The sequence below is a fragment of the Gorilla gorilla genome, chromosome 13, assembly GCF_029281585.2.
Source record: "Gorilla gorilla gorilla isolate KB3781 chromosome 13, NHGRI_mGorGor1-v2.1_pri, whole genome shotgun sequence".
Lineage (NCBI taxonomy): Eukaryota > Metazoa > Chordata > Mammalia > Primates > Hominidae > Gorilla > Gorilla gorilla.
Window position 1 is genome coordinate 118,033,234 of NC_073237.2, and position 27,084 is coordinate 118,060,317.

Sequence of the window (27,084 nt, forward strand, 5' to 3'; positions counted from 1 at the left end):
CATGCAATGAGTTTGAGCCGAGGAGGAAAGACTGCTGGATCATGCTCGAAGGTCTGGGGCGCACTCTTAAGAGATCGGCTGGGTCTCCCTTCCCGTGATCTAACCCTAGGAATGCCACTTTCATACTGTGTGATCTTAGCAGATTCACTTCACCTCTCTGGGTTTCTACTGGCACCAGCTGTGGTGCTAGACCTATGGGACCATAAGGCCAGGCCTCCCAGTGTCTGTTTGCCCAAATTAGAAAAGATTTGCTGCAAAATGAAAGGCCAAAGGCAGCATGCTGGGCCTAGGACCCTGAGGCTGAATCCCCAGGGTCCAGAGTTAGAACTCAGGGTCAGTTCCCTGCCTTCTTTTCCTGTGTAAAATAATAGAGGGTGTGTGTGTGTTTTTACTTGGTTCCAAGGACTGGAGATGACCACTGCTCTTACTCCCTGACTCATTGGATTGATGAAATCAGCTCAGAGAGAGAAAGGGGCAGCCATGGAGTCACACAGCAGAGTCAGGGTTGAATCCAGGCTCCTGGTGTCAGCTTGGCTCCTCACCCAACCCCATGCTCCATGTCCCCTCCATCTTCGCTGGGGCTGGAAGTGTGCGTTTGGGGGCAGTTTAAGGGACTCTCAGCATATACTCTTGCTTCTTCCCTGGAGGACTTTTAGAGGTAGTCACTTTTGCTTCTCAGAACTTCAGTTTCTCCATCTGGAAAATGGAACTCACTATAGAGCTGCCCAGGTTGTCCTGTGGGATTACATTTGAAAGGGTCCAGAACATGCATTCTCAGCGGAGGCGAGATTGCCCCTAAGTGGGCAAAAAGTTGGTTCTTGGGCTAGAAGATGAAAAAAAACCTTTCTGTACAAAGCCCAGTATACACACAGTACATAAAAGATACTGTATATCTGTGATATTAAAATTTTATGGAGGGGAAATTAGGAAAAAAGTGTCTAAGAAGACTTTTAAGGAAGAGCGACAATGAAAAAACATTGAGAAACGTGGGTCCAGAACCCAGCGATCCATGTCTTCATTAACTTTGTGTTTAGAGCTTACGGCAGGTGGCTGGCTCCGTGGGGAAGGTGTGTGGGGTGTCAGGTCAGGAGAGAGCCTGGCCTGGCCCAGACTCTGCCCTCGATGTTCAGTGTGACCACGGGCACATCACAGCTCCTCTCAGGGCCTGGTTTCCCCATCTGTGGGTAAAGGAGGTCCCATCAGCTCCATGGGTGACTCCCAGGCAGTTGAGCTCCCACCTGGTGGATCAGTTCGGGGTCTGGAGAAAAGCAGGTGGTGCCTCAGACTATGGTGATTAGAGGAGCGTTTAATAGAGGGGCTGCTTATGAAGGTGTGGGCAGGCCTCGGGAACCACAGGGGCAGTGCAGGACCCCAAAGCTAGGGACAGCAGGGGCTGCTTCCCTGAGGCCCCATGGAGGAGGGGAGAGCGTGGTTGCTGGGAGGCAAAGGTCCAGAAGATAGGGTCATCCCGATGGTGGCTGGGACCTTCCGTGGAGGAGGCAGGCAGCCCAGACGACTCTCCCTCCTCCCCTCATCTCTTGCCAGGACTCCTCTTTGGCCAAACCACATGGAAGTTGAGGGTCTAGAAGCTCAGATCATAGAGTCTGTACAGGCCAGTGCCCTGGAGCAGAAGGCAGTGCACAGAGAGGTGGAGAATGGAACTAGGGGCCACACAGGAGATACCTGGGAAGGTGCCCCAGGTTCCCCTGCAGTTTCGTATGGAGTGCAGGCCTTGCCCTGGGTATGGGCTGGGAGACTGGAGAGGTCAGGGAGGAGAGCCAGCCGCTCTGTGCAGGAGGGAGAGTGGGCCCCTATCCTCCGGCCACCTGGGATCCTTGCTGGCCTTCCTAGCTTCTCAGGTGGAGGGGTGTAGCCAGGGCTTCTGAATGGAAGTTAAAGACTTTTGGGAGCACTCTTTGCTATAGACCTGTTGTTGAGGGATCACACACACATTTCTTTGCTTCTGGTCTCAGCTTCATCATCTGTCGAATGGGAGATTGGACCAAGCAACCTCTGAGAGCTTCCTGGCCCAGACCCAGGAGGCAAGAGGCAGGATTCTGGGCATCAGTGTTGGTCTCAGTGGAAAGACATCCTCACTGGGCACCCAGTGTTCTACCAGGGCACTCCATGCACCTCTTGCCTGGAGTGGTGAGGGCCCACCTACCCAGGAAAGTGTAAAGCTGTGGCCAGGGGTGGTGTGTGTGTGTGTGTGTGGTGTGTGTGTGTATATGTGTCAGGAGAGGGAGGGTAGTTCCTGGAAGCTCCAGCTGCTGTTGTCCTGGTGATCCCAAGACCCCTGTGGGGCAGCCTGACTCTGCCAACCAGGTTCCATAACTGCAGTGGGTACCCCGTGTTTGTTGGTTTGATGGAGGAATCTTGACTAAGCACTGCAGGGTGCCTGGCTCTGAGTGGGGGTGGGAAACAGACAACCCATCTTCCTGCCGAGACGCCAAGTAGCAAGTCTGCAGGGCTGACTGATGTGCGGGGTTGTGAGTCATCCTGCCTAAAGTGATCTGGGCGCCCCCAGCATTGCCCCAGAGCTCAAAGGATGACAGTTCCCACAGGAGGCCATTCCAGGGAAGAGAATTCTAGGGAGGGGGAGAGCATAGGTAAAGGTGTGGAGGTGGGACATTCCTGCATCATGGCAGGTACAGCAAAGAGGGTTAGCAAGAACAGAAGCCAGAGAGTGTGTGAGGTAGAATGGCTTTCGGTGCCAGGGTGAGGAGTCCCTTCTTTCTGAGGGCATTGAGGGCATTAGAAGCAGTCGGGCTTAGGGTCCTGACTGTGCCTGGCACTGCCCATCTCCCACTTCTACCGCTTTCCTAGAAAGGTGGCTGAACCCGGGGGTCTGCCTCTGGCTAAGGTTTGCATCCTGAGACTAAGCCCTGAGTACCTCCTATGTGTTGGCCTCTTGGCTGGGTGTTGGGACCCATGGGACTTAGGGCTGAAGGAGCCATGGACTCGGTCCAGACACACTGGACCCTCATTCCTGTTGTGGTGCTCAGTAGCCCTGTGACCTTGGGCTGGTGACTGCACCCTGAGCCTCAGCTTCTGCTCTGGTCATTGGTAGCTTGGCTGAGTATAGCAGATGGGACACAGGTTATGGGTGACAGCCTCCCAGAAGGAGGTGGCATGTGCTGTCACGGAGGACAGGAGGGTGCTCCAGGTGGGTGGTGCGAAGGGGTGAGAGATGAAGGCAGACAGGAAAGCATGGGAAGAATTTTCCTAGCAAAACCTCCAGAAAGAGTGGTTATCCCTTGACTGTGACTAGAGAGATTGTGGAGGAGGAGGTCCAAGGAAAGTTCTAAGCAGGAAGCACCGTGCGGGAACAGCAAGGGCCATAAGAGACGGCGCCAGGCTGAGGATGAGCCAAGTGGGAAGGGAGCTTTTCTGGAAGAGGCGTCTGGGGCTGGATGGTCTGGACCTGGTGTCAATGCCTGCCCCAGGCCTGCCTGGAGGTCAGCGGGCCTGAACCAGTCTCAGGACAGCTTTGCCTGCTTGGCCATGAGCCAAGGCTCAGGATGAAGCCTGTGCTTCTGTGGACTCCTGTCCATGTGACTGTGTGGAGGGAATGGCCTGGAAAGCACACAGCGCCCCAGCATCCTGTTCTGCCTTCTGGAAAGCCTGCTTCTTGTGTGAACCCCATGTCATCTGTCCTGTGTGTGTGTGCGCACGTCCCCTGCTCAATATGTACCTGGGGTGGGTCTGGGAGTGTACACATTGGAGTATCTGCATGAATATAAACATGCACATGTGTTTGTCTGGGCATTCCCGTCTCACTCCACACCCCTGTGTGTTCACACCTACCAGGGAAACCTCTGCCCTGTCCTTCTTCTCCCTTGCGAGTCAACAGGTCTTTCCCAGGCACCCCCCACGCACCAGGCTCCATGCAGGGTGCTGGGGAGGTGGAGATGCAACCAGCTTAGGTGTAGGTGTTAGGAGTTCTGCAGACACACACACACACACTCATACACACACACGCACACACACTGCAAATGAGAGCGTTGATAGGAGACTCAGGTCTAGTTATTGCTGTAGGAGCCAAAAGCGAGGCAAGAGCTGGAAGTAGAGGGGGTCACCCAGGACCTCCTCCAGGGCCTGCAGGATGGACCAGGCTGGGGAAGGGGAGCAGGAAGGGAGTCCTCTGTTGGGGGCCACCTCTGGAGCAATGGCAAAGAGGCAGCTGGTGCCACGCTGTTGTGGGGGAACCAGTGAGGAAAGTGGCCAGGTTGGCAGGTTGGACAGACTCAGGAGGTTTTATGTAGGTGTGCTAAGGCCGTGACTAAAAGTTTTCAATGAGCTGTCACCATTTAAGAGTCAGAATACTTCATATTTTGAAAAACCCAGATTATCAGCCTCTCTTGAACCATGGCAGCTATGGCTGCCCTGAGCCCCTCCTTGTGATGTAGCAGTAACCAATTAGCGCCGAGTGGCTGGCTGCTTTCCTGGATTCTGGATTTCCTGCTGGCCTCTGTAGGCCTCCCAAGTTTAAAGCCTCTGGAAAATAACTGGAAGCCAGAAGTCACAGATTCTCATGTTTGAAAAAACGTGGGGGCTGACATAGTGGCTGAGCCCTGTAATCCCAGCACTTTGGGAGGCCAAGGTGGGAGGATTGCTTGAGGCCAGGAGTTTGACACCAGCTTGGGCAACAAAGGAAACCCCCGTCTCTACAAATTTTTTTAAAAAATTAGATAGGTGTGTTGGGGTGTGCCTGTGGTCCCAGCTACTTGGGAGGCTGAGGCAGGAGGATTGCTTAAGCCTAGGAGTTCTAGGCTGGTGGAGTATGATTGCATCACTGCACTCCAGCCTGAGCGAAAGAGTGAGACCCTGACTCTAAAACAACAGAAAACTTGAGAAGTCATCCAAGCTCCCCAAGTGTGGCATCCCAGGAGATGGCTCAGTTATCTGTCTGCTTATATGCCTCCAGTGACAGGGAGCCCACTACATTACAAGGAGTGGGGGTTTTGGGGAATATTTCCCCCCGCTTTTTTTTGAGACAGAGTCTCACTCTGCTGCCCAGGCTGGAGTGCAGTGGCACGATCTCGCGTCACTGCAACTTTCGCCTCCCGGGTTCAAGTGATTCTCCCACCTCAGCCTCCCAAGTAGCTAGGACTACAGGCACACAACACCACACCTGGCTAATTTTTGTATTGTTAGTAGAGACAGGGTTTCACCATGTTGACCAGGCTGGTCTCGAACTCCTGACCTCAGGTGATCCTCCCGCCTCGGCCTTCCAAAGTGCTGGGATTACAGGTGTGAGCCACTGTGCCAGGCCTTTTTCCCGCCCTTTTTAAAAAATTGTGATAAAATATGTAAAACATAAAAGTTATCATTTTAACTAGTTTTAAGTGTACAATTCAGTGGCATGAAGTCCATTTGTAATGTTCTGCAACCATCACCACTATCCATTCCTAAAACTCTTCATCACCCTTTACAGAAACTCTGTACCATTAAGCAATAACTCCTTGTTCCCCTCTCTCATCAGCCTCTGCTAACTTCAAATCTGCTTTCTGTCTCTACGAATTGGCCTCTTCTAGATAGTTCATATAAATGGGATCATACAAAATATGTCCTTTTGGGTTACTCAGCGTAATGTTTTCAAGGTCCATCCACATTACAGCTTAAATCAGAACTTCATTCCTTTTTAGAGCAGAATGGTATTCCTTTGCATGTCAATACCATGTGTGTGTGTCCATTCTTCTGCTGATGGACCCTTGGGTTTCCACCATTTGGCTGTTGTGAACATTTGCATACAGGTATTTGAGTACTTGTTTTCAATTATTTTGGGTTATACCCAGGAGTGGAATTGCTGGGTCACGTGGTACTTGTATTTTTAATTTTTGGAGGAACTGCCAGACTTTTCCATAGTGCCTGGACCATTGTCTAGGGACCGGTTTGTCTGTTGTCCTGACTGGGATGGGAGTGGCAGGAGGCCCTAGCTGTGTGGCCTTGGCTGTTCTTGTTCAACCTCTCTCTTCTCCTCTGTTGGCAGAGTCGCCTCAAGAAAGGCCGGGCTCTCGGCGCAGCCTGCCTGGCAGCCTTTCCGAGAAGAGCCCCAGCATGGAGCCCTCGGCCGCCACGCCGTTCCGGGTCACGGTAACTATCTCTGCGTCACCAACACCGCCACTGCCACCACCATCACCACCTCGCCCGGGGTGCTGCTCTGTGACCCCACGGCCCCCCTTCCTGGAGCCTCATGGACCCGGAGAGCATCCGGCCTCCCTTGCTCTAGGTATCCGATCCCTCAGCTGCTCCCATCTCCATGGCTCAGCCCTGGTCCCAGGGGCCACATGGGGGGTCCCATCCTGAGAGGGAGGGGGCAGGTGGAGGACAGACAGCACCGAAGGCTATGGGGCCCAGCGCTGAGCTGGCCCGGAAAGAGAAGAGGCTCTTGTTAGTTTAGATAAATGTACCCTTGAGGGCACACACACACTGTGCTTCTGCAACCCTGAAAAGATGCACTATTTTTGTTTCCATATATTTTAACACCTCTCATGGCATACCATAATTTAAATCTTTCTTGGTGGTACATAAAATAATGCTATATATTATAACTGATGATGGCTTAGAACCGACAAAACACAGAATATATATCATAGCTATTGAACTGAGTGGTCCCCACCAGCACACAGACTTTTTAAAAATTACAAACCTAAACAACTTTATGGAAACAGAACCCAATGACCCTTAACGTCTGACTGTTCATACCCTTCTGCATTTCTGCATGTACACACACACACACGCGCACACACACACACACACACACACACACACACACACCAGAGTTCTGGGTCCCTTCACTCCCTCATTCAGGAGCATTACCGTGTGTACCTCTCTCCAGGGCTGTGCCAGGCACCAGAAATGCAGCGATGACATAGACACATTCCTTTCTCCAGGGAGCGCAGGTCTGTAGGGCAGGTGGATGTTGGATGGTTTGTTCATCCATTCATTCACTCATCAGTTATTCTGGCATGCCTGCTGTGTGTAAGCAGAGGAAAGAAGGTTCTGGGTGGCAGGAACAGAGAGTGTGCAGGCCTGGCTGTCACTGGATAGCATCATATAGGGGCTCCAGGGGAGCTGGAAGTGACTGGCTATTCACAGTGGGTTGGGAGGGGGTCCCACGGGAGCTGGCTTTTGAGCTGCATCTTGAAGGGTCCATAGAAAATGGCTAGGCAAGGACAGAGAGAGAGAGAGAGGGACTTCCGGGGAGGGAGAACAGCAGTTGCAAAGGTATGGAGGCACCCTAGAAATTTCCTCTGCTTGCCATAGGGCTGGCTCCTCATCCCTTGGGCATCAGCTCAGATATCAGCTCCTGACCACACCACCTCAAGGAAGCCCTCTTGCTTTTCCGCCATCACAGCAGCCTGCTCTTCTGTTTCCTAATACTTAGTGTCAGCATGAGAATGTGAGCTCATAAGGTCAGGGGCTGATGTGTTTGTGGCATGCGGAACTGCTTGGTGGAGCTGGAGTTGAGGGGATCTGGAGGACAGTGTAGGAGGTGAGGCTGGGAGGCCTGGCCGAGTCAAGGTCACGTGGAACCTCCAGTACCAGGCCAAAGGGATGGGGCTTTCCCCAGGGCCACTGATTCTCTCCACTGCCAATATGTTATAAAAATGCCTTAAAAACTAGCTTATTGTCCTTCTTTAAGATTTCAGTCCACTGGGCCAGGGCAGGGCCTGGGAACCTGCATTTTAACAAGCTTTCCCCAGGAGGTGATTCTGAGTCCCCAGCTGGGGGTTGAACCCATGGGCAATGAGGAGGAAGCCTGCGCTGAGACGATTCAGGGTCATGGCCCTGAGTTTGGCCACGGGGTCTCAGGAAGCTGGTCTCCAGCCTGCAGGGAGCGCCTGGAGGCTGGGACAAGGGTGACCCCTATCAGCTGGAGCGAAGGCCAAGTTCTGATCTCTCTGGATCCCTGGGGCCACAGCAGGCAGGGTGGGCCTTCAGGGGGACCCTAGGGAACGATGACTAATAATAATTAGTAATAGTAGCCGCCTCCATTGATGAAGTGCCTACTGTGTGCCAGGCACTGGGCTCACTGTCCTACATCCCTGATCTCTTTTTTTTTTCTTTTTTTTTTTTTTGAGACAGAACCTTGCTTTGTCGCCCAGGCTGGAGTGCAGTGGTGTGATCTTGGCTCACTGCAACCTCTGCCTCCCGGGTTCAAATAGTTCTCCCACCTCAGCCCCCCGAGTAGCTGGGATTACAGGAGCCTGCCACCACCCCCAGCTATTTTTTGTATTTTTAGTAGAGACGGGGTTTCACCATGTTGGCCAGGCTAGTCTCGAACTCCTGACCTCAGGTGATCCTACCACCTCGGCCTCTCAAAGTGCTGGGATTACAGGCATGAGCCACCACGCCCAGCCTACCTGATCTCTCTTCATCCAGGAGACACACCTACAGCTGAAACATTGGTTACCCCATTTCCCAGGTGAGGAAACAGGTTCCGAGAGGTAAAGTCACTTGCTGCCCAAGCTCCAACTGCTACTAAGTGGCGGAACCAAGATTCGACCCCAGGTCTCTGTGACTCCAGGGCATGAAGCACACCCATCCTCAGGCTAGGAGGCGGATCCATTGCCCCACACCCCCCGCAGAACCCCATCAGCATCGCTTTTCCGGCTATTTCCCTTTCTGAGTTGCTCTAATAGGGGTATTATCACACCTTAAAGTTTTTATAATTTGCAGCTCTTTAAGTGACAGCTAGGATCAGTGTTTTCCCTGTAGTGGTGTCTTCATTCTGTATCCGAGGGTAGAAACCACCTTCAGTCAGAGCCAGCCTTGGGAACCTCGAGCTGCCTGGGACTCAACTCACAGTCCCACCTGCCCGGTTAGGGTCTGCAGGATGGAGAGCGTGTTCAAGGTGGTCGTTTTGCCCACTTCTCATGGCAACCCTCTAGGGGAGGCACTATTAGTGTGCCCATTTCACAGGTGAGGAAACTGAGGTTCAGAGGTGAAATTCTTTAGCTGGTGTCACTCAGCTCCTGAGTCAGGACTGCCGGACATCTACGTTTTGTGTCCTTTCCTGGGCACCTTGGTCCTTAAGGGATGTGATTTGAGATTCTCTTCTGGGCTGGGTGCTGGGAGCTGAGGGGACTGGAGAACTCAGAGGTGGGGATCTGGGTTCAAATCCCAGATCTTCCATGACCCATGTGATCTCAGTAGCCACTGAGCCTTTCCGAGCCTTGTGTTCTTGACAGTAAAATCTGGAATGACAGACTTTGCTTGGACTGTGGACTTGGTGAATGTGGTCGCCCAAGTCTGACCCATGGTAGGTGCTTCATGGATGAAATCCATCATTAACATCCAAATCGGGTTTCCATTTTTGGCTGTAAAACATCAGTAAAGATCTAGGAGGGTTGGAGTACAGGCAGAGGACAAGGTGTTTGGGGGAAGGTCAGTGGTGAGCCTGGCCTGGGCCTTGGGGACAGTCCCTCACACAGACCCTGTGCAGGGCCAGAAGCACCCGCCTCCCTCCCCTAGCCCGTAGCACACACTTGCTCACTTACAGGCTCCCAAAAGCTACGTCCTCACGTGCTCAGCTGACTTTTGCTCTGTGTAGACCCTCGAGGGAACCCAGGAAACATGGTTTTGCCTCGGGGAGGCAGGGGAGATGCCACAGGATGTACTGGAATAACTGCCATCTTCACTGCCATTTCAAACCCAAATGGTGGGCTGTCAGCCTCTCTTACAGGGGTGCTCCTTAGGGAGAATCAATGAGTCACGGTGTAAGGTCTACAAGGCTCAGCCTGTCCACCTTCTCCATGGAAACTGAGGCCTGGGAAGGGCTTGTCAGAGGTCACCACCCAGCTGACAGCGGTTCAGGAGCCTGGGTTGTTTACACCCTCACATGCCACCCCTCCTCATTTTGTGAGTCAGCCGAGGACCTGCAGCCACTCTGTAGGGCATTGAAGGCTCAGTGCTAGTCCTGCCCCTGCCTCTTGTAGACTATATGACCCTGGGAGAGCCTCAGTTTCCCCTTTTGTGAAATGTGGGGGATGGACTTTGTAAGGCAGCGTACAGTTCAGGCATAAATAGGTGCTTAAATGTTCTGGTGCAGTAGCTAAGAGAATGGGCTCTAGAGAGTTCCCCGACCCAGGTTTCAGGCCCTGCACAGCCTCATACCAGCTCTGTGGCTTGGTCAGGAGTGGAACTTTTCTGCCCATCTGGGACAACTCCCTCCCTCCTATAGGGAGAGTTGGGGGGTAGGGGAGTGGCTCTCCAGGACCACACAGTGCTACGAGGTTGGCATGTGCCCTGCAAGTTATAGGGGGCCCTGAATGAGGATGGGGGAAGGGGCCTGGGAGTAGATGACCAGAGAGGCTTCCTGTGCATCTGTGGCCATCAGCTCTCAGGCTCCTGAGATTCAAACCCAGGTCTGTCTGCTCTGTGCCAGTAGTGTCTCCTGGAAGGGAAGGAGGGAAGGGTGGCAGGCAGCAAGCTGGGGCCCTGGATCTGCATAGACCAATGGTCAGACTGGGTCTGGGGGCTTTGCATGTGCCCACCCAGCTTCCCCAGGCCCTGGACCCCTTAGCAGCAACAGCATGCTGTTCTTTCTCTCCTGCCACTCCATGGCAGAGGAGCCGTGGTTTGATTTGGGAGGCAAAGAGCTGATGACTCTTCCTGGTCTCCCCACGAGCTCCTTAGCCTGCCCCCTTCCCCAGCCCCAAACTTCCCTGTTGCGGGCTGGGTCCTTCCTCCCTCCCTCCTTCCTCTGCCCCCACCCCCCTCCCATCAACCTTGAGGATGGCTGGCAGGCCCGGGGCGTGGGAGGTGGCAGAGGCTCAGGGAAACTTGACAGCCAATTGATTCCTCCTCGGGAAGTTGAAAGTGGAGAGTCGTGTTTGAAGGTTTAGCTGAAATTAGGTCTCAGGGCTATTTTTTGCGAGATGGAGAAGGAGAAGTGTCAGGGAGGGGAAGGCCCAGGGGTCTGGCAGAAACTGTAGATAAACTCAACATTGGGTTGATTATGGATGCTTCTAGGAGCAGGTCTTTGGTTTCTTTCAACAACTCACTTTTATTGGTGCTTGGTTGTGCACACCCTGCATAGGATGCTGTGACAGAACAAGGAACAGTTATCTCTGGCCAGGAAGGATAGGGAAGAATTCTTAAAGAAGGGACTTTTGGGGCGGGGCTTTGAGGAGTGTATAGGAGTTCGTCAGGAACCAAGGGAGAAGAGTATTTCAGTTAGTGAAGTGAATAGAAGGAAACAAGCTAATGGCCCTGTGTGATTGGAGTGCTGGATGGGTTCAGGGCCTGGAGAGAAGAGTGAGAGACCTTGGTGGGTGAGCTAAAGCCTTTGGACTTTCTCCTGCAGGATACAAGAACCACAGTGGATGATGGCTGTGAGTGGAGCTAGCAGTAGACCTCTGAGCTGTGGACCTCAGGTTTTCCAGCTGCTCACCCCTTTTCTCACTCCTGTAGCCTCCCTGCACCCTCCCCATGTTTCAGCTGTCTTTCTGTCACACAAACACAAGAAACAGGCATGTGAACACAAACATGCAAGCTAGTGGGTGACCCTCCCGCCCATGTCACCATGGAAAGGCTGTTGGAAATTAACTGGTTCAACCCTTCCCTATACAGAGGAGGGACTGAGAATCATAGAAGGGAGGGTCCTTTCCTGAGGTCACACAGCATGTCGAGGGTAGGGCCTGGAGTTGAGCCCAGGTCTCTGTCCCTCTCCCCCGCATCCAGTGGTCCTCACCCCTTACTCCTTCCTGTCCTCTCCTCCCAGCACCTGGACATCAGCCACCCCCTCTGAGCTGAGCCCTTCTTCCAGCCCCCATCACATTTCCTGGGATGAATGGGTGTTCTTTGGTCCAACTGCCCTCGGAGCCCCATGACAGCTCCTTCCCGCTCATCTGTACACTGCCCCCTCCTGGCCACCAGGCCCCAGCCCCAGCTGTAGAGGGACCCGAAGTTTGGGCTGCGGGCTGCCTGAAGGAGGAATGCATGACTTCAGGTCCAGGAGGGGGCATTCTCTGCTCCCTGCAGAGTCGGCCCCGCTGCCCCCCATTTGTGCCCCTTCCAAGCTACGGAGGCTCCGGATGGCTGTTGGGGTGGGGAACAGAAAAGCCAGCCAGGCTCACAGATCAGACAAGCCAGATCTGTCCCAGGGTATATGGGGAAACTGAGGCCTGGAGAGGAGCAGCTTGCCCAGGATACTTGCTGGGGCTCCCTCCACTGGTCCAGGCTGCTGTGGGTCCATCTCAGATGGTCGTTCACTTGGGACATATTTATGTTTGTGGCCCATCAGCCAGCGGAGGGATGTCAGCCACGCGGTCCTGGCTGTAACAGGGCGGTAGTGCTGGACCCCTGGGTGGGGTCCCACCATGGGCGCCCCAGTTTTCTCCTTGAAGTATGAGGAATTTGCTTAGTTCCGCTCTGTGAGTCAGTCTCCTGACCCAGCATCCGGCATGTATTCAGCAGATGGGCGGGGTGGTGGAAGAGCAAACCCTGCCCCCTCCGCCCCCTCCACCCTCACTCCCTCCATCCCTGCCCTTCACGGAGGCTGATTGGTATTAAACTATTCAAACCCAAAAGGAACATTACTGTCATTTTGGTCTGTGTCTGCCTTCCGCGGGGGGCATCCCCCTTTTCTGCAGAGGGAGTGTTGGAAGGTGGGACTCAGGAGTTGTCCGGGGTGGCCAGGGTGGGGCAAGGATGGTCTTCGGGGCAGGAGTCTGGGGACAGGAGGTCTTGGAGCCTCCTGAATCCAAGACCAGGCTAGTCTGAGGCCTGGGACAGAGGTGGGACTGCTGCAGTATTGGTAGGGTTGGGAGGCTGTCGCCCCACCCCATTAATACACAGGAAGGTGGTTTAATTAGCTCCATTTTACAGTTGAGGATCCCAGGCTTAGGGAGGAGAGAGGCCTGGCCTCAGCAGGTCTCCAGCTGGTGGGTGGTAGGGGCAGGAGCCCAGCTCTGGTCTGCGAGCCTTGCTGCGGTGTGAACGAACTTACTTTCTTCTCTCCTTTTGCCTTTCTTTATTCTTTCTTTCGATAAATTTGCCATCACCACCAACTATGTGTCAGGGCCTATGCCAGTCATTGAGGATACAAAGAGGATGAAAACATAGTTGCTACCTGCAGAAATACAGAAGGGCCAGCTGGGGCTTGGTGAAGTAATTTCCAGGCAGGTGAAGGGGAAAGGACATTCCAGGCAAAGGCCAGGACATGGGAAACAGCATGAGCAAATGACAGCAGGAACTGAGAGCAGTTTGGGGGCTGAAATGTGAGGAGGTGGCTGGAATGGAAGCGACAAGAGATCCATGGCAGTGAACAGAGCAGATGGGATCTAAGGCCATATTAACAGGAGTACGAGGTCCTCAGCAAGGGAGGTGAGGTGGGCCAGAGTAGGCCAGAGCAGACATGGAGTGCAGCATACTTGACCAGGCTAGGAGAGTCTGGAGCTCCTTCAGTGGGCAGAGACCAAGACTGGGTGGGGATCCAGCATGGGGTTGGGGGGACAAGCAAATTGCTTTTCTTAAGCAGGTTCTCAGGAGCCTGTTCCAACCCCCCCAACATCTGTGCTCAGAATGCCCTTGGGCAGGGGTAGGGGGAAGAGCCCACTTCAAGGATCCCTGGAATCTCCTGCCTCATCCTGGCAAGTGGCAGCTGGCTTGGGCAGTGTGAGTGGGGAGGATGGAAGTGAAGGGAACAAGCCAGCCTCAGTACCCCCTCCTCTTCCTGCCCTGGGGTCTTCCAAATACATCAGAAGGCCATCCCTGTAAATTCCATTTCCCCAGCCCTGCACGTAAGCCTGTTGGGCAGCATGGAATCAGATGAACTGGTTCCCATTAAGGTGTAAAGGCCACCACCCCAGTCCCTGCCAGGTTCAGTAACTGGCAAGTGGAATGCTCTCTGTGGGGGCCTTTCTTCCTCTCTTCACACCCATTCAGGGTCTTGGGGTACAGTGCTGGCCTCTCCCAGGGATAGTCCCCCCAACCCAGGGATGGAGCAGGATTAGAATCTTGGCCACTGCTCCCTTCTGTAGGATGGCTCAGGCAAGTTGCCCCACTCTCTTTCCCTGTCTGTAAATGGGCAGGAACCCCTCCCCACAGAGTGGCTGTGAGGGCTCAGTGCCTGGCACAAGGCAGCATTCCCCACACCTGTTCCCTTTGCTTGTGTGAGGGGTGCACCTCCACCCCACATTTCCTCCAGAGCCCCAGGTAACTGGGCAGACCCCTCCCCCTTCCATACCCTTCCGTCACGGCCCCAAAGCAACATCACCCCTGACTGAACTTCTAGGGCTCAGCCCTGGCAGTAGAAGGTGGAGAGGGGCTGGAGGGGTTCCTAGGGGACCAGAGACCAAGTTCTTAGGTGGTGAGTTCAGATGGAGATGGAGGTGTCTGCGCAGGGTGGTTTCCTGCCAGTTGGGGGCAGCAGAGGGTAGCAAGTGGACTTCTGGATGGCTCCTCCCAGTGAGTGTTGAAGTCCCAGGGGTTTGTGTGTCCGGGGCCACAGGGAGCCGGCCCAACAAGGTGTTAGCTGGCTAAACAAGGTGTAGAACGCACTGCTAGGGTCTGGGAGCAGCTCAGATCCGGGAGCACCTGTCAATGGCTGGGCCTGGCATGACTGGCTGTGCCAGCTGGGCCTGGGTTGACCAGAAAGCCAGGGGTTCTGAAAGGGGACCCTGGTCAGGGACACTGGATGGAACAAGGTCTGGGGCTGAGACAGCTGTCCACCAAGAGGAAGGGCACAGGGTGAGGTGGACCAGCATGTGATCTGTCAGGCAGGGCTGCTGCACTGTGGTCACCAGGCTGGGGCCAACAGACAGTCAGTCACTGCCACCCTTTGATGGGTTATAGGCACCTGTTCCACCTACCACTGCTTTGAGAGGGGGTAAGGCGGGCATTGTGGGAGAGGCAGGGTGGTGGTCAGAGCTTGCACTCCAAGTCCCACTGGCCTGGGTTCGAATCCCAGCTCTACCACCTCTGCTGTCTGTACGATGGGGGATTTTGAATCCTGTTCTGCATAGTACTCTGAGTCAGGCCCTGTGCTGAGCACTTTCTAAGTATTGTCTCATTTAATCCTTACGACTCGAGGCTCAGATAACACAAATCTCACTCTTAGAAGGTGACAAAATCAAGGCAGATGGGGAGTGAAGAGATAGCTGAGGATGGCTCCTCTCACGGGCCTGGATCTTGAAGTTCTCACAGCGCCTGGACTGTAGCATGCAGCCCAGTCTTTGCTAGTCAGTGCTGTTTTTCTCTTCATCTTACGGACGAGGATGTTGAGGCCCACAGAGGGGAGGTGCATTGTCCTGGGCCACACGGCTTGCAGGGACAGAGCTGGGATTTGGACCCAGGCCTCCCCATCTCTCTGCCTTATCTTGTCCTGCCCCTACTTTGAGCACGCCTGGTCCTAGGGGTCAGACACCCCTGGGATAGGGGAGAACTGCTCTCCTCTTGCCATCCTGCCCTGTGGCCCTGCAGGTCCTCCCCTTTCCTGGGAGGTGGGGGAGCCTGCATGTAAGGGGCAAGGCTCAGACGCCTTCATTTTCCCACCTCCTCATGCTACGAAAATGAAACGATCAAGTGGTATTTTGGTGGGATTACAGACATAATTATATCTGAGTTGTCAAGCGGCAATTGTTGTTTCCAAAGCCAGGAGGCCCTCTGTGGAGGTGGCAGCAGTGACATCTGTTTCTAACACAAGGCTCTGCATCGGGATGAGTAACTTCTCCTGTGGAATTGCTTAAAGAACGTCTAAAACGAGCTGAGCTTGTTACTCCCCTGCTCCAGCACCTTAGATGGCTCCCAGCAGGGTGGGGGATCCAGCTCCCCAGCCTGGCATTCAAGCCCCCCAGGCTGTCCCAGCTTCCATGCCTTTGTGTGGGCGGATCCTTCTACCCACAATTCCTCCCCATCTCTCTCTGTCTCCAGAGCTCACTAGTGCCATCCAGGGCTCTGTCCAGGTTGCAGAACACCCCATCTGTACACGCTCCCTCACGGACTCTGTGACTTCATGATCCATCACTTCTGTCTCTCCCACCAGACGGTGGTCACCTTCTCAAGGACAGGGACTGTTTCTGATTTGTCTGAACTCCCAGCACTGGGGCAAGGACTCACCTGTGGCAGGCTCATGAGGGGCTTGTGGAATGAAGGTGCACGAGACAGAGAGAGACAGGGAGTAAACGAATTAAATGGAGTAAGCGCAGGGTGAGCAGCGAAGAGGGTGAGCCATGACCTCTCCACTTCTGCCAGCTCCCACACTTCTGCCAGCTCCCACACTGTGTGTCTGAGGCCAGAGTGGTCCCCTGCCTTGGGAGGACAGGTCAAGACAAGTGACCCAGCCCACCAGAGGCCAGCAAGGACACCAGCCCTTGCCTTGAAAAGTGCTGGACGTGGTGGCTCATGCCTGTAATCCCAGCATTTTGGGAGGTTGAGGTGGGTGGATCACCTGAGGTCAGGAGTTCTAGACCAGCATGGTCAATATGGTGAAACCCTGTCTCTATTAAAAACACAAAAAATTAGCCGGGCGTGGTAGCGCATGCCTGTAACCCCAGCTACTGTGGAGGCTGAGGCAGGAGAATAGCTTGAACCCGGGAGGTGGAGGTTGCAGCGAGCTGAGATTGCGCCACTACACTCTAGCCTGGGTGGCAGAGTGAAATTCCGTCTAAAAAAAAAAAAAAAAAAGAAACTGACTTAAAAAAAAAAAAAAGAAACTGACCTTGACTCCACCCCATACCCATGGTCCTTCTGAGGCCAGGACTCCCAGGTGAACCTTGGCCCGCAGATGGTAAATCACCCGGGAGAAATAGCCTATAAAATCCTCTCCCAAAATGGTGCATTTTGTATTCTGTAGTGAAAAGGGCTTTTAAAAGCACTGCTTACTCAGGTGGATTTATGGAGTTTCCCCCACCCCTCCCTCCCACTAGTGTTTACTGGTCCTCAGTCCTGGAGCTCCCTGGGGTCCTGTTTTTTCCTTGGTGGCTCTTGGTCCAGGGAGAAAAACAAGATAGCATCTCTTTCCTGCCTTGCTGCCCTGGGGCCACCCGGGCCAGCTGGGTGCCTGGAAGTGCAGGGGAATCCTACCCAACAGAAGCTCCCTGTGGCCCAGTGCAAACCTGAAAGTCCCACCATTAGTGCCCCTTTGTCCCCAGGAGACTCCCCCCCATGTGTTGTCACCTGCAAATGGGTCACCAGGGAGGCACAACAAAGCTGGAAAGAATTCAGAGATCAGCTAGACTAATCCCCGCATTGTACAGCAGGGAAACTGAGTCACAGAGCAGCTTAGGTGCTGGCTCAACGCCTCAGTCTGGTAATGGAATTACATGAGAGCTTTAGCTCTGGAGCAGCCTGTCTGCTGTGTTGAACCCAGCTCTGCCGCTTCCTGACCGTGCGGTGCTGTGCAAATTAGTTGCCCTTTCTGAACTTCTGTTCTCCCATCTGCACACTGGGTTGTGAGAATTAAAGAGAAGTCATGGGAAGCTCTAATACAGTGCCTGAAGCTTAGACAGGGCTTACTAAATACATCTGACTAATTCTCAGCAGCGTGTTGGAAGAGCCCTCATTAGTATTAATAGCAGAGCTGGGTTTTGACCCCAGACTTGTAGACTCCAAACGTGGTTTTCTTGCCACTCATGCAGTGCACAGAGCACAGGATAGGGGAGTTTTGCTGGGGAATGAGCACTAAAGTCAGCAAGCCCCGGGAGGACTGGCTGGGACCTCAGTGATAGGACGTGCAGGCAGGCGGAGATAGTATAGACCCTGCTGCAGGGGTGTAACCTCCTGGTGGAATCGGCTTCCTTGCAGCCACGAGGCCCTGGGTATCCAACTCCCCACCCCTTAGCCAGGGCTGGCTGAGAGCTTAAAGAGCTGATGAGGTGTTTGTAGCCATCCAGACCTCTGGGACAGGCTTATTATGCTAAGGCAAGTGTCAGCTGGAGGATTTATGGGACAATGAGTCACTCCCTGGCTGCTCTGGGTTGTCACATCCCAAGCTGAGACCTTGGGAATGCGTAACTGGTTTCTGTTCGCTGATGCCCGCCTAATCCTGGGCACTGGCAGGTACCAGGAGGGCTCTGCTGACGTCCTCAGCTCCCCTCCCAGCTTCACCTTTACCCTCTTCAAATCTGGGCTCCCCTCTTTTTCCTCTGTTAGACTCTCAGTGTTCTTTAGGGTTCCCCTTTACTTGGGTGTCCTCTGCCCTGGGGAAGGGATTACAAGCCCAGGCTCAGGTGGTGGTGTGTAACTTGGAGGCTGGAGGGACCTGTGATAACTCCAGGGGCCTCCCAGGGCAGCCAGACTCCCCACTGTCCTACCTCTACACCTCTGCTTATGCTGTGAGTCTGCCTGGAATGCCTGTATGTGGCTATCCTGCCCCAGCCAATCTCAGCAAGCCCACCTGCTGTCCCACCTTCAATGTTTCTAAAATGCTGTCAAAAGCTGCCTCCTCCAGCAAGTCTGCCCAGATTGCTCCCAAGTGAAATCCTTTTAAAGAGCCCCACAGAGCACTTTATCTTTTTCCTTTTATATCATTAAATATATGTGAATTCATTCAAGAAATATTGAGAGAATACCTGCCAGGCGTCCAGCACTGGAGACCTAGGTTGCCATGGCCCCTGCTCTGGAGGCTTTACAGTCCAGTATGGGGTGGGGGAGGCACTAAACAAACACACTTATAATTGCAACTGTGGTAAGTCTACAGGGAGACCTGGCCTAGTGTGGGGACATCAGGGGAGGCCTCTAAGAGAAAGACTGAGGAGGTACCTGAAGGGTGTGGAGAGTCTTCCTTCCCAGGCAGGAGGAACAGCCCAGGCCCTTCTGGCTAACGGCTGGGCTGGTCTCTGGTGGTCAAAGGAAGTGATAGCAGTGAGCCGAGATCGCGCCACTGCACTCCAGCCTGAGGACAGTGAGAGACGCCATCTCAAAAAAAAAAAAAAAAAAAAAAAAAAAAAAAAAAAACTATGACAATGAAAGTGATCATGACCGCAATGATAGCAGTTCGTATTTATTGTATGCAGGGAAATGGGCTAAGTTTCTTCCATGCGTGATCTCACTGAATCTTCACAACTACCTTGTCCCCATTTTACAGAAGAGGACACAGGCATAGAAGGTTAAGTCATGAGCCCAAGGCCCCAGAGCCATTAAGTGGTGGAATCCCCTGCTCTCACCCTCTTCCGGAGGAAGGATGAAAATTATTTACATTTTACCTGGGGATTCCTAGAGATTGAATTACCCTTAGGACCTAAAGAGGTGTGTCAAACAGTGGAATTTCAGGTGTGCTGATGGGCAGGAGAAATGTTTAGGGCAGGAACCTTCAGCTCTTGCCAGGGAACAGAACTCCAAAAGCCACAGGTTCCGGGAGCTGTAAAAACGAGCTTTGAGTGTGAGAGAAGCAAACAAGTTGTTGTCCTCAAAGACTGCCACAAAGTGAAGCCCTGCGAGAAAAGCAGGGGGAGTTATCTTGGAAGCCGTTAAGAGCTGTTTTCTTGCCTTGGTCCTGAGATCTGGGCTCCCAACTCTGGAGCTTCCTGGGCCACTTGCCCTTCCTGTCCTGGTTGTGAATGTGAGCACGTGAGGGCCAGCGTGTTTAGCTTGTGTGTCTGCACAATTCTGCAGGTGCCTGATGATAGCTGAGTACATGTGTATATTTATTGGCTTATTTCAGTGTATTTGTATGTTAGCTTGTATGTTTCATGGCTGTGTATGTGTGTGTTCGTGTGTGTGCTGATCAATGTGTATGTGTTTGTGTGTGTCTGTATGTGTGGTGGTACTGGGGTACTTGTATGCTTACACATACATTTCTTTGTGGGATGCCTTTCCTGTGTGCATTTGTATGCATGCCTGTCCTTGAACTTGTGTATGTTTCTGGCCCTGTATATTTCTCTATGAGAACATGTTTAAGTGTGTCTTTCCAGGCAGTATTTTAACTCAACAGTGACCCTGGAGTGTCAGGGTCCAGCCTCTTCCTGGGGCTTCCCCGAAGGCTCTCAAGGCCTATGAATTGGTTTTCTTTGTATGACTTAAGTAGTCTGGCTACCTTCTCCAGGCGGAATATGTGGCGATCTCACTGGTATGAGATTGTAGAGGATTCTGTGGGCATAGGGTGGCCTGTGAGTAGGTGGCCACCAGGAAGGCACCAACTTAATCCCAGCTTAAGGTGCCTCCCCTCTTTCGCCTGTCACAGTGTCTGACATTCCATTAGTGAGTCATTCTCCAGCTGGGACTCTCTTTGATGGTGCATACCCTTGAGGGGAGGAGGCCAGAGAAGCCCGGCAGCCTGCTGAGGGTAGAGACCGGGGAACAGGGAAGGGGAGGGCAGGAGGAATGACGCATCTGAAGGATTTGGGCAAAGCCAGAGAATTCCCTGATGCCGTTAGTGCCTAGCCTGGGGCGGCCCAGGCACCCTGGCCCTGGCAGCTGCTCTGACTTTATAGAATCATCAAATATCAGCGCTGGAAAGGAGCTTGGTGATCACCCAGTCTAGCCCCTAGTGTTGTAGATGGGAAGACTGTGGCCCAGAAAGAGGAAGTGTGGGCAGACTGGGAGGTTCTTGAAGCGTGGATGCTGAAGATGCAAAGAGCGCTGGGCAAAGAGCAGGGGACCCAGGTTCTAATGGCTCCGCCTGGTGACGCTGGGCAGGTCCCACTGCCCTCTGGGCCTCAGATGTCTCCTCAGTGTCACTGGCCTGGCTGCCCTCTGTGGGCCCTCCTGACTCTCACTCTGTGACTCTGGAAGCAGGACCCCCACCACCCCCAGCCCTTTTCTAGTGCCCCCACCAGCCTGCCGCGGTGTCAGGTCAGCCTGCCAGCTCGTGCATCCAGCATCTCTCCCCTCCTGGAGCCGAGAGAGGTGGCAGGATCTGGATGGGATCTTCTCCTCCCTTTCCTGTTTATTTAGATGTGCTTTTGGCATTCGGGCAAAGCCCCAGAAAGATATTGAGAGACATGCCTGTCAAAACAGTCTCCCTTCTCCAAGGCTCTCTCTTTGGGGATGGGCCTTAGAAACTGCCATGGGAGGAGCCAGGCCTTGGCGGAGGGAGGGCCCACAGGGTTCTGCCTCCATCCTGAGTACTGTCTTGGGGTTCCCCAGTGGGCAGCTGAGGGCTTAACGGGTGACAAAGTTCTGCCAGGCCCACATGCCCATCTGCAGCAGCCCAGGTCAGTCTGTTGAAAGGGGAGAGGGTGATGAAGACAGGCCTGGAGGAAGAATGCAAGGACAAATAGATGCTGGGCTTGGGGGAAGGAACCTGCCCTTGATTGAGCACGTACTATGTGCTAGGCATGTTGCTCAGTGCTTCGTATTCAGGTGAGAAGCAGTGCCTTTGAGACCATTGGTGACGTGGGGCTCCCGGGTGTCCAGGTGGCGGTGCTGAAATGCAGATCCCTGGTTCCCTAGGGGCTGCCTCCTCGGCTGGGAGTGAGGCACAGACAAGGACAGCACTGGGCAAGGTTCCCCTCCCTGGGGGTGGGAAGCCTCCAGGTCTTCACTGGGAGCCCCTGTGGGACAGCTCTGCACTCAGGGAGTGAGCGGGCCTCCCTTTCTTCCCTCCCGCCTTGGCTTTGGTCCTTGAGGCCTAGTACAGTGCCTGGGGCTGAGTGTGGGGAGGATGATCAGAGCTGTCCATCTGTTTCCCTATATGGGGGAGTCCCCACGCTGCCCATCCCAGGGGCCAGAACTCTCTTGGTTACAGTCCCAGCTCTGCCACTTTCAGCAGGTGACTTAACTTCTCTGAGCCTGCATTCTCCCACCCGGAAATCCAAAACATCCTGAATTCTGAAGCTCTTATCCTCCCAAGGATTCCTGATAACAGGCATTGGGCGCTCCTAGGCATCCTCTCCTAGGGTGGGGGTGATTCGTTAGAACAGAAGCTTGATTGCTGGTAATATATCATCATCATCATGTGGAATTCATTGAAATGAGTGAATGAAGAAATCACGTGTCTTGAATTCTGAAAGGCCTTTGAGACAGTCGTTCAGGACCTTCTGGAGAAGCAGCAGGGTTGTGGGCCAGATGTCAGGATGGTGGTGTAGCTCTACTTCTGGGGTAGTAGAGCTGCTTAAGAACTTGGGTCCTTCCAGCCAAAGACCCCCCAGGCCTCTGACCCCCCTCAAACTGCCCTGTGCTTTGGTCAGTGATATGATGGAAGCCTAGGGCCTAGGGGATCAGCTGGCATAGGAAGGGTGTCCAGATGGGCAATGGGCCATCCACAGAGAGGGGCGGGGGCTACACAGCTATCCACGCCCAGCCGTCAGGGAATGAGCTGGGGAGGTGGCACCAGGCAGCAGCCTTGTGCAGCAGCCTTGTGCAGCAGCCTTGTGCAAAAGCCCTGGGGCCTTGGTTGACCTCAGCATCGTGGCACAGCTGCCTGACAAGTAGATGGGGACATGGGCTGCTTTAATAGAGGCAGAGTGCCCCATCTGGGGAGGGAGCCGCGGGTCCCCGCAGACTGTGTAGGCTGCTTGCTGAGCTTTAGACATCAGTCCTTGCTCCAGTGAATGAAAGCTGAGGCCTCCACCTGAGCAGCCCTGCCTGCCCCGTGCACTTTGGACATCGGGAGTCTCTGTGAGGTTGCTTTAGGAAAAAAAAAAAGTGCTTGTTTAAAAGAGTTCAAAACTACCAAACTGGATGACATTCTGCGGCTCCAGAATCATTTTGCAAGCATGTTCATTCATGTCCCTGTCCCCCTGCCGGGCGGCCCACAGCCTCCTTGGAGAGCCCAGACTGACTCCCACCCTTGGTTGTCATTTATCCATTTGGGCAAAAAGAGGTGGTGGTGCTCAGCCAACATCAGTATGGGTTGCAATAAACCTACTACTCTGTGTAGTTGCTTAATAGTTACTGTCTTTCTGGCGACATTGTACCTCATTTCATCCTTCCCAGGTCCCATAAAGTAGGTATCATCATCAGTTTATTTTACACATAGGGACACTGAGGCTCAGAGAGGTCCAGTAATCGGCCCACAGCTTGTCTGAATGAAGATTTGAGGCCAAGCGATGTGAGGGGGCTAGAGCTGCCCAGTGGGAATGGTCAGCAAGCGTGGGCTCCTGTGGTCCAGCGCCATCTGCAGGAGAAGTGGGATACAGCCAGGTCTTAGGGGGTGTGGCTAGGGGGTCAGAGTCTGTCCCTAGGCAAGGGAGTGATTATGGGGACCACCTATAATCTTTGCAGATGAGCTAGGCCCGACACATGTCACTACAAACGGAGTGTTTTTAACAGTCCTGTACATGTATATGGGAATTGCACATGGCTTTTGTTGAGCACTTACTGTCTGCTACACTCTGAGCCTAGAGCTTTATCAGTTTTTCGTTTTTGTTTTTGTTTTTTGTTTTTTTGAGATGGAATCTTGTTTTGTTGCCCAGGCCGAAGTGCAGTGGCCAAACTTGGCTCACTGCAACCTCCGCCTCCTGGGTTCATGCGATTCTCCTGCCTCAGCCTCCCAAGTAGCTGGGATTACAGGCTCAAGCCACCACGCCCGGCTAATTTTTGTATTTTTAGTAGAGACAGGGTTTTGCCATCTTGGCCAGGCTGGTCTTGAACTCCTGACCTCAGGTGATCCACCCACCTCAGCCTCCCAAAGTGCTGGGATTACAGGTGTGAGCCACCATGCCTGGCAGCTTTATCCGCTTTTATCTGCCAATTTAATCCTCACTGCAGCCCCCCACCCACTTCACAGAGAGGCAAGGGGCCTTAACTGTCTTCTCTTGCAGTGAGGGGTCTGTGGAGCTGGGTTTGACTCGGTTCTTAGCCACTGGGCTGTCAGTGGGCTCCACTGCGGTCCCGGAAAGTGGGTATCAAGAACCCTGTTTGACTGAATGATTTGCCCACTGCCCCTCAATTAAAGGTTGTCTTGGGTCTAGAATAAGAGTTTCTGACTTGAAGACCAGTCAGCCCCTCTTCCCAAGTTCAGGGCGGTAGCTGCCTCCTGAAATCAAGTCCCAGGAGCTGCCTCTGAAGGGACAGCAGAAAAGGTTTGCCTCCCTTCATCCGGCGAAGAGGGAGAGGACGCCCTTGGCCCTCCACCCCCATGAAGGAGAGCAACAAGCTGTGTGGCTGGGCAGAGCAGAGCAGAGGACTGGAGTCCACGGTCCTTGATTAACCTTGCTTTGTGATCTTGGGGAAGGCCCTTCCCTACTCTGGTCCCCAGTCACCCTGTAATACAGCCTCTGCATCTGAGTCCCCTTCTGGCAGTGGCTTTCCAAGATGATGAGTATTTGTGAAGTCTGTCATATGCAGGGTCCTGAGCTGAGTTCTCTGGGGGACACAGGTCTCTAGGTGGATGTGTGATATGATCGGTGGGTGGGTCGACGGGAACACTCTCTGTTCCCTGGAAGAATCTCTTTTCCCATGATCTGAGCTCCCTGACCTCTTGAATATCCATATACTGCTCACTCCATAATGTTCATGGCTATCTTGGCCACTGTGTCTAGCACATAATGGCTCTCATTAAGGTGAAAGAGCGAATATGACAGGGTATTAGGAGTCCCCAAGGTCATTGTCAGTTTGGGTGGGGGAGTTACCATTCTGAGTAGGCTTTAAGGAGGAGGCTGCTTGTCAGAGGAACATTAAGTAGAGTCACAGGGGGTGGAGTGGGGAAGAGGAAGTGGCACATGTGCATCAAACCTCCTAGACGGGAGAAAACTTTTTTTTTTAAACTCAGAAATAGGATAAAGCCATCAATATTGCTCCAGAATGAGCTACATAAATTGTGAAACATGCTTCTTTGTTCTTCATACCTCAAGATTGCAAAAATTGTGAAATTTTCATCAGTGTAGAAAATAAAAACCAAGAAAAGGTACAAGCCCATTGGGATAACTTGCTTGACCACAACCCCTGGGAGAAGAGAACCCATCCAAATTAGCCAGGTGCAGCCCCCTCTCCTATAGCTGGCAAGAGGCAGAGGTTGGGAGAGCTCAGAGCCCACGCAGAGGTGCAGGCCTCTGCCTCCATGCCATGTGTCCTGGAGAGCCTAGTGCTCCCCTGACCTGCCACCGTTTGGGGTCCCTCTGCATTAAGCATTGCCTTGTCTATGGGTCACGCCTCTGGAGAAGGGTCCCTCCTGCAGCCCCTAATACCTAAGAGATATTTGTGGCGGCTGATTAGAATACCTTGATGGATAATTCCAGGCTGCAGAGGTGAGAGGCATTTGGACTCCACTGCCTGGGATGGCCTTCTGGTGAGGTAGCATTTCAGCTGGGCCTTGAAGGACACGCAGAATCCCAACAGGTGGCCACAGGGGTAGGTCTCCTGTGGATATGAATGGCTGAGGAAGGAGGAAAAGGCAGAAGGAGAAACATAGGAAAAGGGAAATCTTGAAAGCTCTTGAATTAGCCAGGCCCGGAAGCTGGGTGTCCTTGGGTGAGTCACTTTACCTGTCTGAGCAAGCTTCTTCATTTGCAGCAAATGTTTTTCTGTCATTTTCTGTCTGTGTGGGTGACATGAGATGACTTGTACAGCCCATGTTTGACCTTGTCATGTTGAAGATGGACAGATACAGCCCAGGGCCCGTGCCAAACATCCACTGCTCCTCTTGAACACAGAGAGGGCTGCCAAACTGACCCTTTATTTTGTGATGGATGGAATGTGGTATTTGGATTATGTACATTAACCTCAAATTAAATTAATATCCCACTTGCCACCTGGAATTGAGACTGGGGTGGGTGAGCCCCCAGAACCCCCCCCCCTCTTTAGAGGACTGCCCCTCCTCCAGTTTTCCTCTCCCTCAAGCTGCCTGTAGTTTCCAAGCCCGGCAGGACCCAGGCTGTGTCCCCTGGGGCCCCCACATCTATCCCGTCACCTGTAAAGGGAAGATTGGTTTGACCTGTGTGTATTGAACGCCTGTCTCCTCTGTCTCTTCCATTAGACCAGGAGCTCTTGGGATGGGGGAGGTGGGGGATTAAGCTCTGTTTTCAGTCAGTGCAACCTGGTAGGTGGATAAATGGCGTGAATAAGGTTCCCCAAATCTTGAAGCTTTTAATGGGGATACTCAGCAAACCCTTCAGCCCCTCGGGCCCCTCCCTGAGCTGAGCACTAGGGATCCCGTCCCCCAAGGTGGTTGTCCTTGCTGGGGTACATACAACGGTTCCGGGGAGGGGCCCCACCCTGACATCAAGCTACTGCCGCTCTGGGAAGGAAAGTCGCCCGGAATCGGGGTCTAGGTGGCCAGGGCACTGCCAGGCGCAGGCCAGCCGGCGCCTCAGCCGACCACGCGCCCGCTCTCATCGGTACCACCGGGGGCTGGAGAGCAGCGACCTCGCAGCGGAGGAAGGCGCTTTGTCAATCCCCGACGGGGTGGGGGGGCGTGGATTCCTCCAGGTGGGTGTGGGGGGGTGTGACCTCGCACGGGGAGGACAAGCTACGAGGCGGCAGGGAGGTGAGCGGGGCGGCCGGCCCTGGCGGTCCCCGGGGGTTTCCGCCCCTCCGCAGCCCCGCCCCCTCGTCCCGGTACTCCCCCTCGCCCCGGCGCCCGGGGGGCTCGGGCAGCCTCGGCCGCGGTCGGCGCGGCTCGGCTCGGCGTCGCCAAGGCAACAGCGGCTTAGGGGGCGGGGGCGACGTGGCGGGCGGGGTGGGCTGGGCCGCGCTGCGCGGGCCGGGCCGTCGGCGCTCGGTCGGCGGGCGGGCGGCGCGGGCCGCGAGCTGCTGGGGCCGAGCCCGAGCCCGGCCCGCCCTCGGCCGCGCGGCCGCCCAGCAAGGGTGCGGGTCCCGCGCGGGTCCCGGCCCGCCGCCGCCGAGCTAACCCCGCCTGCCCTTCCCCCTCTTGTCCCCCCGTGCGCAGGGCTTCCTCAGCCGCCGCCTCAAGGGCTCCATCAAGCGCACCAAGAGCCAGCCCAAGCTGGACCGCAACCACAGCTTCCGCCACATCCTGCCGGGGTTCCGGAGCGCCGCCGCCGCCGCCGCGGACAATGAGAGGTGAGCCCGCCGCCGCCGCCCGGTCCCCCGCGCCGCCGCCCCGGTCTGCGCCCCTGAGGACGCGGGGACAAAGCGCGAGCCCGGCCCGGGGCCAGCCACACGACGGTGGGGGGACCCCACGCCGCCCGCCGGGAACTTATGGGGCCACCTCGGCCGGACTAGGGGGCCCGAGGGGAGGACCCTGTGCCTCCCTCCGGGGTTAGGTGAGTAGAGGAGAGGAGAGCAGGGGGT

The 27,084-nt window shown here is 54.3% G+C and overlaps 1 protein-coding gene across 11 annotated transcripts in view; it reads left to right on the forward strand.

Moving 5' to 3' along the window:
• The window catches only part of DAB2IP (DAB2 interacting protein), a 218,262-nt gene that overhangs the window by 105,615 nt on the left and 85,563 nt on the right, over positions 1–27,084 (forward strand). For 9 of the 11 annotated variants that reach the window (XM_063696732.1, XM_031014439.3, XM_055351829.2 and 6 more), the window contains exons 2-3: positions 5,993–6,096; positions 26,720–26,853. In XM_063696732.1, coding sequence (XP_063552802.1) covers positions 5,993–6,096; positions 26,720–26,853 — 238 coding nt within the window. Of the gene's footprint in view, positions 1–5,992; positions 6,233–26,719; positions 26,854–26,889; positions 27,057–27,084 lie in introns of those variants that run through there. The other 2 variants (XM_063696733.1, XM_019033732.4) reach the window with 2 other exon arrangements.